This window comes from Oryctolagus cuniculus, chromosome 18, assembly GCF_051225735.1.
Source record: "Oryctolagus cuniculus isolate XC-2025 breed Fujian yellow rabbit chromosome 18, ASM5122573v1, whole genome shotgun sequence".
In the NCBI taxonomy this organism is placed as follows: domain Eukaryota; kingdom Metazoa; phylum Chordata; class Mammalia; order Lagomorpha; family Leporidae; genus Oryctolagus; species Oryctolagus cuniculus.
In genome coordinates this window covers 62,178,994-62,194,655 of record NC_142884.1, presented here as the reverse complement: position 1 = coordinate 62,194,655, position 15,662 = coordinate 62,178,994, and the positions used below count along the sequence as shown (strand labels likewise).

At 48.9% G+C, this 15,662-nt stretch overlaps 1 protein-coding gene across 1 annotated transcript in view; it reads right to left on the bottom strand.

The window, feature by feature from the left end:
* The window catches only part of TANGO6 (transport and golgi organization 6 homolog), a 203,248-nt gene that overhangs the window by 46,554 nt on the left and 141,032 nt on the right, over positions 1 to 15,662 (bottom strand). Inside the window, exon 16 of the mRNA XM_070062636.2 lies at positions 517 to 668. Within this exon, the coding sequence (XP_069918737.2) occupies positions 517 to 668 (152 nt within the window). The remainder of the gene's footprint in view (positions 1 to 516; positions 669 to 15,662) is intronic.

The window sequence follows — 15,662 nt, the reverse complement described above, 5'->3', positions numbered from 1 at the left end:
GGTTTACTCCCCAAATGCCCGTAACAGCCAGGACTTGTCAAGGCCAAAATGGGAGCTGGCAACACAATCCACGTCTCCCATGTGGGCAGCAGGAACCCAGTCACGTGAGCCCACTGCTTCCTCCCAGGGCCTGCCTTGGTAGGAAGCTGGAGTCAGAAGCTATAGTCGTATCCAAACCCAGGTACTATATGGCATGGGATGCAGGTGCCATACCTGCCAGATTAAACCCCAACACCATGTACCATTTTTAGTAATTCTGCACATAAAACAGAGCTTCATGGTGTGAAATTTTGTATGTGTGGTATCATGCTGGCACACACAAAGTTTTGGATTTTGGATTTTCAGATTAGGGATGCTCCACCCGTAGTAAAACTTCCAGAGCACACACAAGTCAAACAAAGCCTTCCTTGCTGTGTCTCCCAGGGAGGAAGAACAGAGGTCTCCTGATCCCAATCCCAATGTACCATGTAGGTCCAAGCGAAGAAAGCCTTAGAGCAAGAAGTCGACATACAGTACCTCATGGACCACGGGGCCCAGCAGGAAGTCCAGCCGCTGGCACAGTTCTCCCAGGTTGGAGAGGCTGCTGGCCCTGTGAGCGCTGTCCGGGTCTCTCGCCCCCCTCAGGAAGGTGTGGATCAAAGGTTCTCGGTACTTAGCAACCATGTCCCCTGTAGAAAATGGGAAGAGATCAAAACTTTTTGGAACAAAATGTCAACTTGTTAAAGAAGGAGCAATGATGTCAGCAAGATCCACTGCATGGGGTCTTTGTACTTTGCAAAGTACTTGCCCAGCTGTTTAAGAGTCACGCTCTGGCTGTTTTAAGTCGGGGAACACATTTAAGGTGTGTGGTTTTGTGAAAAAGTACACAGAGGGGCTGGTGCTGTGGTATAGTGGGTAAAGCTGCCGCCTGCAGTGCCATCCCATACGGGTGTGCCAGTTCGAGTCCCGGCTGCTCCACTTCCAATCCAGCTCTCTGCTTTGGCCTGGCAAAGCAGTAGAAGATGGCCCAAGTCCTTTGGCCCTGCACCAGCATGGGAGACCTGGAGGAAACTCCTGGCTCCTGGCATAGCTCCAGCCATTGCGGCCAATTGGGGAGTGAACCAAATGATGGAAGACCTCTCTCTACCTCTCTCTCTCTCTCTGCCTTTCCTTCTCTCTGTGTGTCACTCTAACTTTCAAATAAATAAATAAATCTTTTTTTTAAAAAAAGCAAAAGCACACAGAATCTCTACTCTGATCTAAAATCTGCAGAGAGAGATTACAGGTGAGGGAGACACCTCCTTCGCGTCGGCGGCAGTCGTCTTCAGAGTACGGGGAACTTCAGAAAACACACATCTATGTGCAAGAAAATGTAGCACTGCAGGAAGCTTCTGCAAACCCAACACAACTGCCATTAGCCCACGGTCACACAAACCGCGAGCGTGGCCCTGAGCGTAGACCCCGGTCTGGCCCATTCCTTCCTATCACACTGCCTGCTCAGAGAAGCAAAGTGAGAGAAAAACAGTCAGGCATTTTGGGTCCCTGTCCAAGAGACAACTAAGATTCCTTACTGATTTGACAAACATTTACTGAGAGGCCTAGTGGGTGTGGGGCGCTCTTCCAGACAGGTGGGATATGACAGCAGAGGCCACGCGTGACTCCTGCCCTCATGCAGCCTGCACGCCAGTGCAGAAGACACAGTATGTTGGGTCATAAGTGCTTCCAGAAAAGAAAAAAAATTTAAACAAAAGGAGGGCAGGTAAGGGAAGTAGAGAACAATGGGGACGGTGACATTTAAGCAGAGATGGGAAGGTGAAGGCGCCAGCCCTGGACTCCTTGGGGAGAGGCTACAGGAGGACGGGCAGTACGGAAGCCCTGCCCAGGGCCGCCTGGCCTGGGTGAGGGACGCTGGGGAGGTGATGGCAGGCAGGGGCCGGAGTGCGCATCTTGAAGGGCCTTGTCGGCCACTGTGAGGACGTGGGCTTTTAGTCCAAGTAAAACGGGAGGGCTCTGGGGGATCAGGGGCAAAGGAATACAAGACGACCCCCTCGGCGGGAGTGTGAGAACACACGGTGCCCCGCGGCACCGGTGTCTGGGTGCGGCAAGGCTCTAAGTTAGGAAGCCGCGCAGGGAGCTGCTGGAGAGGCTGGCGACTCGAGCAGCGTGGGGACAGAAAAGACTTTGCGAGTATTTTCAAAGCCAACACAGCTTCCTGAGGACTTCAAGAGTGGCTTCTAAGGTGCTGACGTCGGTGTCTGGGGGGTGGCAGCGGTGAAGTCCCGGTCACCTGAAAAGAGGAAGTCTCTAAGTGAAGCCGGTTCCGAGCAGAAGGTAGGCTCGGGGCTCGGGCTGAGACGCTGGAGGAGGGACTGAAGAGGATGAGGCCGGGGACACGCATTCTGTAAGCAGGGGGCTGTAGCCTGTATCTAGAGCTGTGAGATGTGACACGACATATGACAACCGAGGGAGTGAGGGCAGGCAGAGGACAGAAGGGCACCACGGGCAGAGCCTGGGTCCTTCAACAGCAAACTAAACAGTCTCGCAGGGGAGAAACCAGCAAAGGGCACTGAAGAGGCATGACCGGTCAGGACGAGGAAGATGAGTGAGACGTTCTAGAAACTGAGGGAGGAAGGAATGGTCTGCAGCCGATGCTAATGGATCAGGTAGAAAGAACACTAAAAGTTGACCATCAGACCGAGTAAGCATGAAGTCACTACTGACCTTGATAGGAACATTTTAAAAAGATTTTTATTTATCTGTTAGGCAGAAAGAGAGAGAAAGAGCTCCCGTCTACTCTCAAGTGACCACAATGGCCGGGACGGTGCGGGACGGAGTCTGGGAGCTGAGGACACATCCAGGTTTCCCACACTGGGGTGCAGGAGCCCAGTGTTTGAGCTGTATTGCTGTCTGACAGGGTCTGTTAGCAGGAAGCTACCTACAGCTGGGAATCGAACCCAAGCAGTCCAGTGTGGGGCACGGGTGTCCTAGCTGGCACCTTAACCACCAGGCCAAATGCCCACCTCTAATAAGAAGGGCTTTGAGGGACCGCTGGGGGTGACAGCCTGATTGGAGAAGAAAGCTGGAGACAGAACGCTCCACCTTCAGGGTTATCTCTATGGTGACAAAATCGTTTCGGAAACATCTGTCTCGAGTCACCTGTTCTCAGCCACGGGACTGCTGCTCTATGAGCAGTCAGCGACCTGTCCTCCCAGGCACAGCTCAAATGCCACTTCCCCGTTGCTCCAGGCCTCCCTTGGAAGTCCCCTAGTGCTTCCTACTTAAGTCACTTTGGCCGAAATCACATCTGTCCCAAGTGCTTGGATTCCCAGACGCTCAGAGCTTGCTGCCTGTTGCCCCAGGAGCCGACCATTCCTCCAGGGAGAACCTGGGCTGCTGCCTCTCTGGGCCTAGCAGTTCTCAGTAGTCTGTGCCCATGTCAAGCATTCGACCATGTAGCCGCTGGATCGAATTCAGGAGTTTATTCCATCCAGCGTGGTTACCTGCTAACCATCATGCTGATGTGCGGACAGAACTATTGATAAAACATCACCTTTACCCTTTAAGAGGCTCAAAGCTTAGGGGGCTGTATATGACAACTGTAATACCAAGTTCTGTCACAGAGGCAAACAGGGGTTGCCCACACAGCACGAGTGCACTCATCTCACTCCCTGGCAAAGAAGAGGAGGCTTGCTGTCAATCAGCCAATCAATTAAACAATCATTTGGAAGAAGAAACAGAGACAGAAAGAGAGCTCTCATCCACTGGTTCACACTCCAAATGCTCACAACAGTTTGAAGCTGAGAGCTGGGAACTCAATCCAGGTCTCCCTCATGGGTGGCAGGAACCCCACTTATTTAAGCCATCACTGCTGCCCCCCAGGGTATGCATTAACAGAAAGTTGGAATCAGGAGTTGGAACCAGGACTTGAACCCAGGGGCTCCAATGTAGGACATGGGCACCTGAACAGGTCTCTCAACCGCTAGGCTAAATGCCAACCTCAGGAAATTAGCTTTGTTTCTTTCTCCCTCAAGGTCAGGAACACAATGTACTTTCCATACAGTGAAAGAAAAAGATGGAAGAGTCATTTCCCCCAAATGCCCTCAGTTCCAAATATACGCCTGCGGCCATGTGAGCCCAGCACACGAGGCCACGCTGGATCGGTGGTGACAGCCACGGCCTATTTCCAGAAGAGGAAAGGGGGCTTCCACTGTGCGTTCTCTCTGACCCAGTCTCTGCATCTCTGAGTATCCTGGCGGCAATGACCTATATGCACAAGGGCATCTGCATAAAGATTCTACTGCAGAACGGTAATAGTAAAAACGAGAAGAAATAAATGAGTACCAATTAATACAGGAGTGATTAATTAGCCAGGGGATACGCATATTATAGAGTGCTATGCAGCGACTAAAAAATGACAGGGAGGGAGGAAGGGAATATCATTGTATTCTTAGAACTGGATCCATGAACTATATTGAATCTGTTAAAAACTAAAAACACTAAGTAATTTAAAAAAAATAATATAATTCTATGCACTGCCATGCAAAGTTTCCTCAAGACACCACTAAGTGAATGATACTAACAGAACCATTATATTCCACTTATGTATGTAAAAACACACACAGGAAACTTCTCTCCTTTTAACAAACCAATCTTACAGATTTAACTACCTACATTAAATATAGAAATGCATACAAAAATAAAGGATATAGATGATGACAGAGGGGTTAAATAATTTGATGAGTAGACAGAGCCAACTTAAGCTGTGTGATGTGTAACTCTCATGGTATGTTGCTTTTAAGATATCTCCAACTCAGAGGAGAACACACTTTTCCCTTCTGCTGTAGCACTGTGGGGAGGGACCTGCTCATTCTGCAGCGTGGCACTGACTTCAGAGTGAGGAGGTCTGTGCCCTACTTTTGGCCCTGCTCTGTGGCCTTGGGCGATTCACTTTACCTCTCTGGACCAAATGGAGATGAGTCAGATGGACAAGCTGATGTGTCTGGCCCCTTCCAGCTGTCAGAAAGTGAGCTGATGAGTCACCTTGGCTTTAGTCATCAGGGGAATCAGATTTAGGGGCCAGGAAAGGAAGAAAAGGCACATGTTCAGGTGCCCTGGGGTGGGAGCCCGCTGTACTTCAAGGAAGAAGGCTCCTTGCTGGGAACACGAACGAAGTCTGGAAGTCCCTAAGGAGGGGAGGTGCAGGTTGAAAAGGTTAAGCGTGCATGAGAAACAAGCTAATGTTTGCCAATGCGGGGAAAGGCACACCAAACCCATTCATAATGAATGGTAAAGGAAAGCGATACCAAACCCACTCATAACGAAGCTGATATTTACTAAGCACATACTTTGTGCTAGGCACAGTGCTGGGCACCGGGGCACCAATCACAAGAAAGTTATGTCCTCGACCTCACGGCATCCAAAGCCTGATGGGACAGCAGACAGACACTGACCAAGCAGGAGCAACGGAATGGGAGGGCAGGGAGTCTGCCCTCCATGTGATCCGGTTCCTGTCCTGCTCACAACAGCTCATTCACCCACACTCAGACGCATGGTGCGCCTTTTTCACTTCTCCCCGTCACCTTTCAGTCAATGATTATTATTCACCCCTCATTTACTTCCATTCAGGAATAAATAGATGAAAACTGTTGGAGCCATGTATCATTAAATATTCTAAAAGCTCACAGTAAGTGAGAGGAATGCAGACATGCCAAGCTAAGGTTATTGCAAATGAACCCAAAATTTAGCTGAACAATTCCTGGTGGCTACGGCAAAAAAGGGAGACAAAACAAGGCTGTTGGGACCCAATGCAAGAAGGAACATAGATTCATTAGGAGGGGATCCCTTGCGGAAGAACACCGAGGGCTTCTCATTCACTCCTTCGGGGAATTTTAACCGAGTGCCCAGTCTCCCTATTATGTTCTTCCTTCTGGAGGTAACGGAGCACAAACCCGACAGCAAAGCTCCCAAGTTCACGAAGCCTCCTCAGTAGGGGGAGGGGAGACAAACAACACGGAACATTTCCAGCAGCCGGCGAGGCTATGCAGAAAAGCGAGGGCCGCAGGGGAGGTTGTTGAGCCAGGGAGGGGGCTCAGGGAAAAGCTCTTAGGAGAGGACCAGAAGGACCTGGGGAGACAGCGTTGAACAGAGTGGGCAACACAGTTGTTTTTTTTTTTTTTTTTTTTTTTTTGACAGGCAGAGTGGACAATGAGAGAGAGAGAGACAGAGAGAAAGGTCTTCCTTTGCCGTTGGTTCACTCTCCAATGGCCGCCACTGCCGGTGTGCTGCGGCCGGCGCACCGTGTTGACCCAAAGGCAGGAGCCAGGTGCTTCTCTTGGTCTCCCATGGGGTGCAGGGCCCAAGGACTTGGGCCATCCTCCACTGCCTTCCCGGGCCACAGCAGAGAGCCTGTGGTGCCGGAATCCCACGTGGGCCATTCAAGTCCCAGCTGCTCTGCTTCCCATCCAGCTCTCTGCTGTGGCCTGGGAAAGCAGCACAAGATGGCTCAAGAGCTTGGGCCCCTGCATCCACATGGGAGACCTGGAAGAAGCTCCTGGCTTCAGATAGGCTCAGCTCTGGCCATTGTAGCCATTTTGGGAATGAACCAGCGGATGAAAGACCTTTCTCTCTCTCTCTCCCTCTCTCTGACTATAATTCTATCTCTCAAATAAAAGAAATTTTTTAAAAAGTCAATTTTATAACATTTTTATAACAAAAGATAAACTCAAACCCAGTACTTTTCTTCCCTCTAACTACAATTTTAATTGGGAAAACAGCCCTATTATGGCATGACTCTTAAAATACTATCAGCATAATACATATGAGTTTCCCGAAGAGCCAAGTCATCTTTACATATCTGCAATCCTATTAAAAACAAAAGGTGAGTAACTCTTTACAGCAGTAGATTGCACGAAGGGGCTGTATGCCCAGTTTATTTAGCAACTATTGGCTAACCAACTTAATTATGAATTAAAACCTGGGCTCTGGGAAACCCACTGCTATTCCCTAGTTTCTGATTAAGCAATTAAAATATAATTGCCTCATCTAAGAGAGTATTTTTTTTTACATGTCTTTATCCAGATGAGATGTTCTTATTGCTTTAGTTGAAACTTATTTTGAGATTCTAACTCACCTTTTGTCTGAGATGGCAAACATTCATTACTACACCATTAAGTCTTTTCCTTAAAGTAGCCATATTATAATGGCTTTAAAAAAACAGGCTGACTTCCAAATCCCCTACCCTCATTTTCAGAAAGCACTCGCTATGGATGACAATATTTAGACTGAGATACCCAGGACGCTGAGTTCACAAAGGTCTCCACCTTCTCGGACATTTCCAAACAGCCTCAGGGAGATGCACATGGCAAATCCAAGGCCATTTTCAGAAGCTTATTCAGGCAGTGTCAACTCAGTGGGGTTTATCTCAGTTCAGCGCTAAAGGCTTGGACTTTGTGTTACCTCAATGACACCACCTGGCCATTGCACCTCCATGTTCTTAGGAAGTCAGCAATAATCAACCTTACTGAGAAGCAATCTCAGTTCAGCCCTAATGGCTTGGACTTTGTGTTACCTCAGTGACAGCACCTGGCTATTGCACCTCCATGTTCTTAGGAAGTCAGCAATAATCAACCTTACTGAGAAGCAAACAGCTGTGTTCAAAGGAGCCAGGGAAGGACCTATTTGCCTGAAGAAACTTGATAAAAACGAGTTGCTTTGAAAAAGATGTAAAATTATTGTGAGCATTTAGCTTAGACAAGAAATAGACTGGTTGGTCTAAGAAGACACTCGATCCTAATATTTCACTGTGGTGGGGCTGGTGTTGTGGCACAGCTGGTGAAGCTGCCACCTGCAATGCTGGCTTCTCATATGGGCACTGGTTCGAGTCCCAGCTGCTCCTCCTCTGATCCAGCTCCCTGCTAATGTGCTTGGGAAAGCAGAGGAAGATGGCCCAAGTCTTTGGGCCCCTGCACTTGCATGGGAGACCCAGAAGAAGCTCCTGGCTCCGGATGGGCTCAGCTCCAGCCATTGCAGCCATCTGGGGAGTGAACCAGCAGATGGAAGACCTCTCTCTCTCTGTAGCTCTGCTTTTCAAATAAATAAATAAATAAATCTTAAAAAAAAAAAAAAAAAGAATGAGTTGCTTTGAAAGGTGAAGAATGAAGTACACAGTGAGAAGAGAGAGGCTGGAAAGAATTTTCATCTGGCTGTGTGACTTGCTCAGATCAGTGATGGCACTGTGAAAAGCTTTTGTTGTTGTTTCCGATTGATTTTTAAAAAAGATTTATTTTACTTATTTGAAATGCAGAGTTACAGAGAAAGAGGAGAGACAAGCAGAGAGAGAGAAAGAGAGAGAGAGAGAGATCTTTCATCTACTGGTTCACTCTCTAAATGGCCGCAACAGGCAGAGCTGGGCTAGGCCAAAGCAAGAAGTTAGGAGCTTCTTCCAGGTCTCCTACATGGGTGGTAGGGACCCAAGCACTTGGGCCATCTTCTGCTGTTTCGCAGGCACATTAGCAGGGAGCTGGATGGGAACTGTGGCACCTACATGGGATGCCAGCACTGCAGATGGCAGCTTAACCCGCTGCGCCACAGTGCTGGCCTCCGAAAAGCTTCTTTTAGACCAATTAGGATCTGGAAGATTTTTCATCGAGTCTTTCATCAGTACTTTGAAGCCTAGATTGATGAAGTGACTCCCACTCAACAGCTCCCCTCTTCCTCCACGGAGGGTCTAGGATGACTTGCAACAGAGACACCTGGTGGCACAGGGCACCATCAAATCTCAATCAACATGATATTCTTCAGGAGTCAGTGGACTTGGTGCTTTCAATGGCTCAACACTCTCTTAGTTTACTGAAATGAGCCATCAAGTGAAACTGAGAAAAATTCAGTGAGAAAATTCCATTCTTGGCCAAGTTCTTTTATCACCCTTTAAAAAAATTATTTCCATTTTTATTTGAAAGGCAGAGAGAGAGAGAGAGAAAGAGAGATCTTTAATCTACTAGTTCACTCCACAAATGCCTACAACAGCAGGGGATGGGCCAGTCTGAAGCCAGGAGCCAGGAACTCTTCCCAAGTCTCCCATTTGGGTAGAGGGACCCAAGTACTTAAGCTGTCATATGTTGCCTCCCAGGGGGCTCATTAGCAGGAAGCTGGACTGGAACACAAGCCAGGACTCCAACCTCCAATATGGGACGCAGGCATCCTACCTGCTGCACTAGACACCTGTCCTGACCACCCTTTTTAACTCCATCACTAGAGACTGGGGTTGGTGTAGCTGTTAAGGTGCCAATTAGGATTCCACATCCCATATCAGATTGCCTCCTATACTTCCAGTCCAGCTTCCTGCTAATGCCCACCCTGACGGCAGGTGATGGCTCAAGTGCTTAGGTCCCAGGACTGGCGCTGTGGTATGGCAGGTAAAGCAGCCACCTGGAGCACTGGCATCACATATGACCGCTGGTTCAAGTCCCAGCTGTTCCACTTCTGATTCAGCTCCCTTCTGATGGCCTGGGAAAGCAGTGGAAAATGGCCCAAGTACTTGGGCCCCTGCAACAGTATGAGAGACCCACAAGCAGCTCTTGGCTCCTGAATTCAGATCAGCCTAACTCTGACCGTTGCAGCCATTTGGGGAGTGAACCAGCGAACAGAAGACCTCTCTCTCTCCCTCTTTCTCTCCCAGCAACTCTGCCTTTCAAATAAGTAATTTTTTTTTTAAGTACTTGGGTTCATGCCACTGTATAGGAGACCCAGATTGAGTTCCAGGCTCCTGGCTCAGGCCAGGCTTAGACCTGGCTATTGCAGGCATTTGTGGAGTGAACCACCAGATGGAAGCTTTCTGTCTCTCTGCCTCTCTGCCTTTCAAATAAAATGAAAATAAGTAAATAAATTAAAATTCTACTATTAGTGGCTGAGGGCCTTCTTCCTTCTCTGCACTCCCCCTCTTTGAGACACAGACGTGACCACAGATAAAACCATTCCTCATGACTCTTCCGACTACCAAGAACAAGCAACCAAGGGACATCCTACCCAGCTGGTTAAGGGCTGGTGGGTGAAAGCCAGCCTATTTCCTAAAGATGGACTGATGTCCTTCTAGTAATGAGAAGTTCACAGACGTCCTGAGGAAAGGATTAGGGCAGAGTTTCTCAAACCCACACATGGGCACTGAAGTTGTGCAGTGCACCTTGATTATAACGTGGATCCAGGTGATTCAGAATTATTATTAAAATGGAAACAGAAGGGGCTGGTGTTGTGGTGTAGCAGCTAAAGCTGCCGCCTACAATCTCTGCATCCCATATGGGCGCTGGTTCTTGTCCTGATTGCTCCATTTCTGATCCAGCTCTCTGCTACTGGTCTGGGAAAACAGTGGAAGCGCTTGGGTCCCTGCCACGCAGATGGGAGACTGGGAAGAGGTTCCTGGCTCCTGGCTTTGCCCTGGCCCAGCCCAGGTTCTTGCAGCCATTTGGGGAGTGAACCAGCGGATGGAAGATCTCTGTCTCTCCTTCTGTCTGTAACTCTAACTTCCGAAAAAAATAAAATAAATCTTCAGAAAAAAAAAGAAAACAAAACATTTAAAAAGTTCTTTAAGGGGGCCAGCGCTGTGGCTTACTTGGCTAATCCTCCACCTGTGGTGCCGGCACCCTGGGCCCTAGGTTCAAGTCCTGGTTGGGGCGCCGGATTCTGTCCCGGTTGCTCCTCTTCCAGTCCAGCTCTCTGCTGTGGCCCCGGAAGGCAGTGGAGGATGGCCCAAGTGCTTGGGCCCTGCACCTGCATGGGAGACCAGGAGGAAGCATTTGGCTCCTGGCTTCGGACTGGTACAGCGCGCCGGCCATAGGGGCCATTTGTGGAGTGAACCAACGGAAAAGGGAGACCTTTCTCTGTATCTTTCTCTCTCTCACTGTCTAACTTTGCCTGTCCAAAAAAAAAAAAAAAAAAAAAAAAAAAAGTTCTTTAAGGGAATTCCTTGACACTTGGAAATACACCAGAATTTAATCTCCAAACTCTGAGAAATATCCTTCCATGTAGCCAATTCAGTGAAAACGCTTATGTTGTACTTTCTCTGGGCAAGAGACTCCATGGGGCCAGGGAGATTTGGAGACAGGGATTCTGTCCTGGGAAACCAGAGGCACCAAGCTGCTTGAAGGCAACAGGGCAGCTGATATCTATTTCTGAGGAAGACTTCAGGGAGGAGGGGGCATGTAAGCCGAATCTTGAAGCATGGGAAGGATTTTCATAGGGCCAGAGTAGAGGAAGGACAGTCCAGGTAGATGGAGATGTGGGGGCAGCGAGGCCGGATGTTGGCGGGTCAGGGGGGCGCTCACGCACACAACACATGCGGACATCGGCAGCTCTGCCGTGTGGCTGCAACTAAGGGCACCCTGAGGGGTAGACATGGTCAGGGGCGAACCACAGAAGGCAGGAAGCTGAAGACTGCAATGATGGGAGCTGACAGTGCTTTCTGGAGCAAGCGGTGGCTTACCTGGAGGTCCATCCTGAGTCAGAGTTTATCGTCACCTTCTGTAAGCATGGACGTCTTTGTTCCGCTACATGGAGTGAGAAACGCTCAGCTGGCTCACTTCTGCTGCAGTGCCTTTGAGCACTCTTCTGCAGGTGCAAAGTCACCCTAACCCCAGGACCATCTTAGACCTCAAAGCTCTCTTCTGATGAATGGTGGCATGACTAGCACTGGGGCCGCTCTCCTTACTGACAGCAGCAAACAGAACGCTGAGCTACACGGCGTGTGATTGAAAACTTCCTGGTTGCTTTGGCAAGACAGAGTCTTTTTCTGTAACAGTCACAGAGGAAGGCTTCTCAGTGGCATCGTCACCGTAGGGTGCGGCCCTGCCAGCTCAGAGAGCTGGCTGCCTACTTCACTTCCATCTCCGGCGTCAAAGTAACACACTCTACTCCAGGCGAACGCCGGATCCTAACAGGCCCTCCAGTTCCTGCCACCGAGTGCCAACAGTAACACTGACAACAGCGATGCATATTCCGAAAATGAAATCAAGAAAGTAATCCTGGGGCTGGCGTCATGGCATAGCAGGTAAAGATGCTGCCTGTGATGCCTGCAATCCATATTGGCACCAGTTCACATCCGGCTGCTCCATCCAATCCAGCTTCCTGCTAATGGCCTGGGAAGAGTGGAGGAGGATGGCCCAGGTGCTTGGGCCCCTGCCACCCACATGGGAGACCATGATGAAGCTCCTGGCTCCTGGCTTTGGCTTGGCCCAGCCCAGGCTGTTGTAGCCACTTGGGGGGAGTGAATTAGTGGATGGAATATCTCTGTCTCCACTCCCCATATCTCCCAAAATCTGATATTCAAATAAATAAATCTTTTCTAAGGCAATTCCATTACATTTGCATCAAAAAAGAACAAAATACTTAGAAATACTTAGGAGTTAACAGAATAAGTACAACATTTGTACTCTGAAAACTACAAAACAAAGTCGAAACCTGAATAAATATCAAGACATCCCATGGAAGACTTAACATTCATATGAGGCTAACATCCCTAAAGCTAGCTAGATTCAACTCACTTTCCATCAAAATGTCCCTTGTGTCTCCCCCTCCTGTTTTTTTTTTTTTTTTTTAGCAGAAACTGACAAGCTGATCCTGAAATTCAGAAGAATGCAAGGGATCCAGAAGAGCCAAATAGATTTTTTTGTTTGTTTGTTTTTAAAGATTTATTTGAAAGATAGAGTTACAGAGACAGGGAGAGAGAGAGGGAGAGAGAGAGACAGAGGTCTTCCATCCCCTGGTTCATTCCCCAAACAGCCGCAAAGGCCAGAGCTGAGCCAATCTATTGAGGCCATGTGAGGAGTGAACCAGCAGACAGAAGACCTTTCTCTCAGTCTCTCCCTCTCTCTGTCTCTAACTCTACCTTTCAAATAAACAAATGAAAAATTTGAGTTGTAGGGCCCAGTGTTGTGGCACAGAGGGTTAAGCTGCCGCTTGTGGCCGTTATTCCATACTGGAGTGCCACTTGGAGTCCTGGCCAACCCAGCTTCCAGCCAAGGCACCTGGGAAGGCAGCAGGTAAAGACCCAAGGACTTGCGCCCCTGCTGCCCATCTGGGACACCAGGACAGAATTCTTGCTCCTTGTTTATAACCAGCCCAGCCTTGGCTGTTACGGCCATTTAGGGAATGAAGGAGTGGACAGAAGATCTCTCTCTCTCACTCTGCCTCTCAAATAAGTAAATCTGGGCATGGCACTGTGGCGTAGCGGGTAAAGCTGCCACCTGCAGTGCCAGCATCCCATATGGGGGCCAGTTTGAGACCTGGCTGCACCACTTCCGATCCAGCTCTCTGCTGTGGCCTGGGAAAGCAGTAGAAGATGGCCCAAGTCACTGGGCCCCTGCGCCCACATGGGAGACCTGGAAGAAGCTCCTGGCTCCCAACTCTGGCTGTTGCAGCCATTTGGGGAGTGAACCAGTGAATGGAAGACCTCTTTCTCTCTCTCTCTGCAACTCTGCCTTTCAAATAAATAAGTCTTTAAAAAATTAAACCTATTTTTAAGTATGAATTTCATTTTGGTACCAAAATATTTTTAAACCAATGCATAGTTTTTTTATAATTTTATTAATGTATTTATTTTTATAAGTTTTCCATTTACTGGTTTCACTTTCCAAAAGCTGAGGCTGGGCCAGGACAAAATCAGGAATCTGGAACTCAACCCAGGTCTCCACGTGCTGACAAGGACCCAAATACTTGGGCCATCACCAGCTGCCTCCCAAGCTATGCATAAGCAGATCATAAGCAGAGCTGGGATTCAAACCCAGGCACTACAATATGGGATGAGGGCATCTCAAGTAGTTTAACAGCTGCACCAAATGTCTGATCTGTATAGTGTTTCTTATTTTTATTTATTTTTTTCTTTATTTTTGACAGGCAGAGTAGACCGTGAGAGAGAGAGAGACAGAGAGAAAGGTCTTCCTTTTGCCGTTGGTTCACCCTCCAATGGCTGCTGCGGCCAAAGCGCACCGTGCTGATCCGATGGCAGGAGCCAGGTGCTTCTCCTGGTCTCCCATGGGATGCAGGGCCCAATTTCTTGGGCCATCCTCCACTGTACTCCCTGGCCACAGCAGAGAGCTGGCCTGGAAGAGGGGCAACCGGGACAGAATCCGGCACCCTGACTGGGACTAGAACTCGGTGTGCTGGCGCCACAAGGTGGAGGATTAGCCTATTGAGCCACGGTGCCGGCTGATCTGTATAGTTTTTCATAATATATATTTTCCATGTTTTGAAAGAAATTTTTGTGCCATACTTTCGATTTCCCACTAACTTTAAAAAATTGATTCATTCATTTATTTTCATTTCTATTTGAAAGACAGAAAGACAGAGAGAGACAGAGAGAGAAAACAAATCTTTCATCTACTGGTTCACTCCCCAAAAGCTCACAGCAGCCAGGACTGAACCAGGCAGAAGCCAGGAGCGTGGAGCTGTCTGGGTCTCCCACAGGGGTGATGGAGATCCAACTGCTTGAGCTGCCACCTGCTGCCTCCCAGGGTGCACATTAGCAGGAAGCAGAGCCAGGACTGAAGGCACTCTGATCTGGGAGGTGGGTGTCCTAAGGGGCATCTTACCCACAGTGTCAAACACCTGCCCTCTCCATGAACTTTCTGAAGTATCCTTGTACACGCACAATAGAGGTGAACTTGGAAAACACACCGAGTAAAGGAAGCTAGTTACAAAAGGCCACAGGTTCTACGATTTCATTGACATGAAACTCCACTGTGATGGCTTGACTGCTAACGGTTACAGCGTTCCTTTGGGGTTGTGAAAATGTCCTAAATCAACCGCGGTGATGTTTGTACACTCTGTGAGTGCATGACAATTGCAACGTTGAACCGCACACTGTGAGTGGACTCCATGACTTAACAATTAGATTTCAAGTGGGAAGGGCAGAGGGAGGACTGGAGAATCTATTTTTCAGTGAAGCTGGAGAAAAAAGGAAGAACTTGCAAAAATATCCACATCCTAGGGAAGGAGGGGTGTGTGTGTGTGTGTGTGTGTTTAAGCAGAATCTGGTGTGAAACACACTGCTGCCTTCCAAAATCTGACCGAAGGTGTGGGGCTCGCTCACGGACAGTTCACAGCGGCTGCCCCCCCCCCCCCCCCACGGCAGCAAGAGCCTGGTTTCCTTGGTGCCACGCCCAGGACCAGAACTGGGTGCTACCCTCCCTCCCTCAGTCAAGCAGAACCCAGAGCTTTCCCACTGCTTTGGGAACGGCCTGGCCTCTGCCGCTCTTCGCTCCCTCGTTTCTCATCAAAGGACAGTGCCAGTGTAACCTCGGTCTTGAGTGCTTTACGGCTGGTAGGTTCATGGGTAACACTTCTAAAAACCTTAATTTTCATTGTGTTTTTTTAAAAACTTTTTTGTTTCCTTTTACTATTTTTTGTTTGCTTTAAAGGCAGAGGGGCAGAGAGAGAGAGGGGGAGGGTGTTGTGGCATAGCAGGTTAGGACACTGTATGTGATGCCACCATCCCAAATCAGAGTGCGGTCTGAATCCTGGCTACTCCATTTCTGTTCCAGCTTCCTGCTGATGTGCGTGGGAAAGCAGCAGCAGATGACCCAAGTGCTCGGGCCCCTGCCGCCCATGTAGGAAACCCAGATGGAGTTCCTGCCCAGTCCCAGCAGTTGTGGCCACTGGGGAGTAAACCAGCAGATAGAATCTCTCTCTCTCTCTCT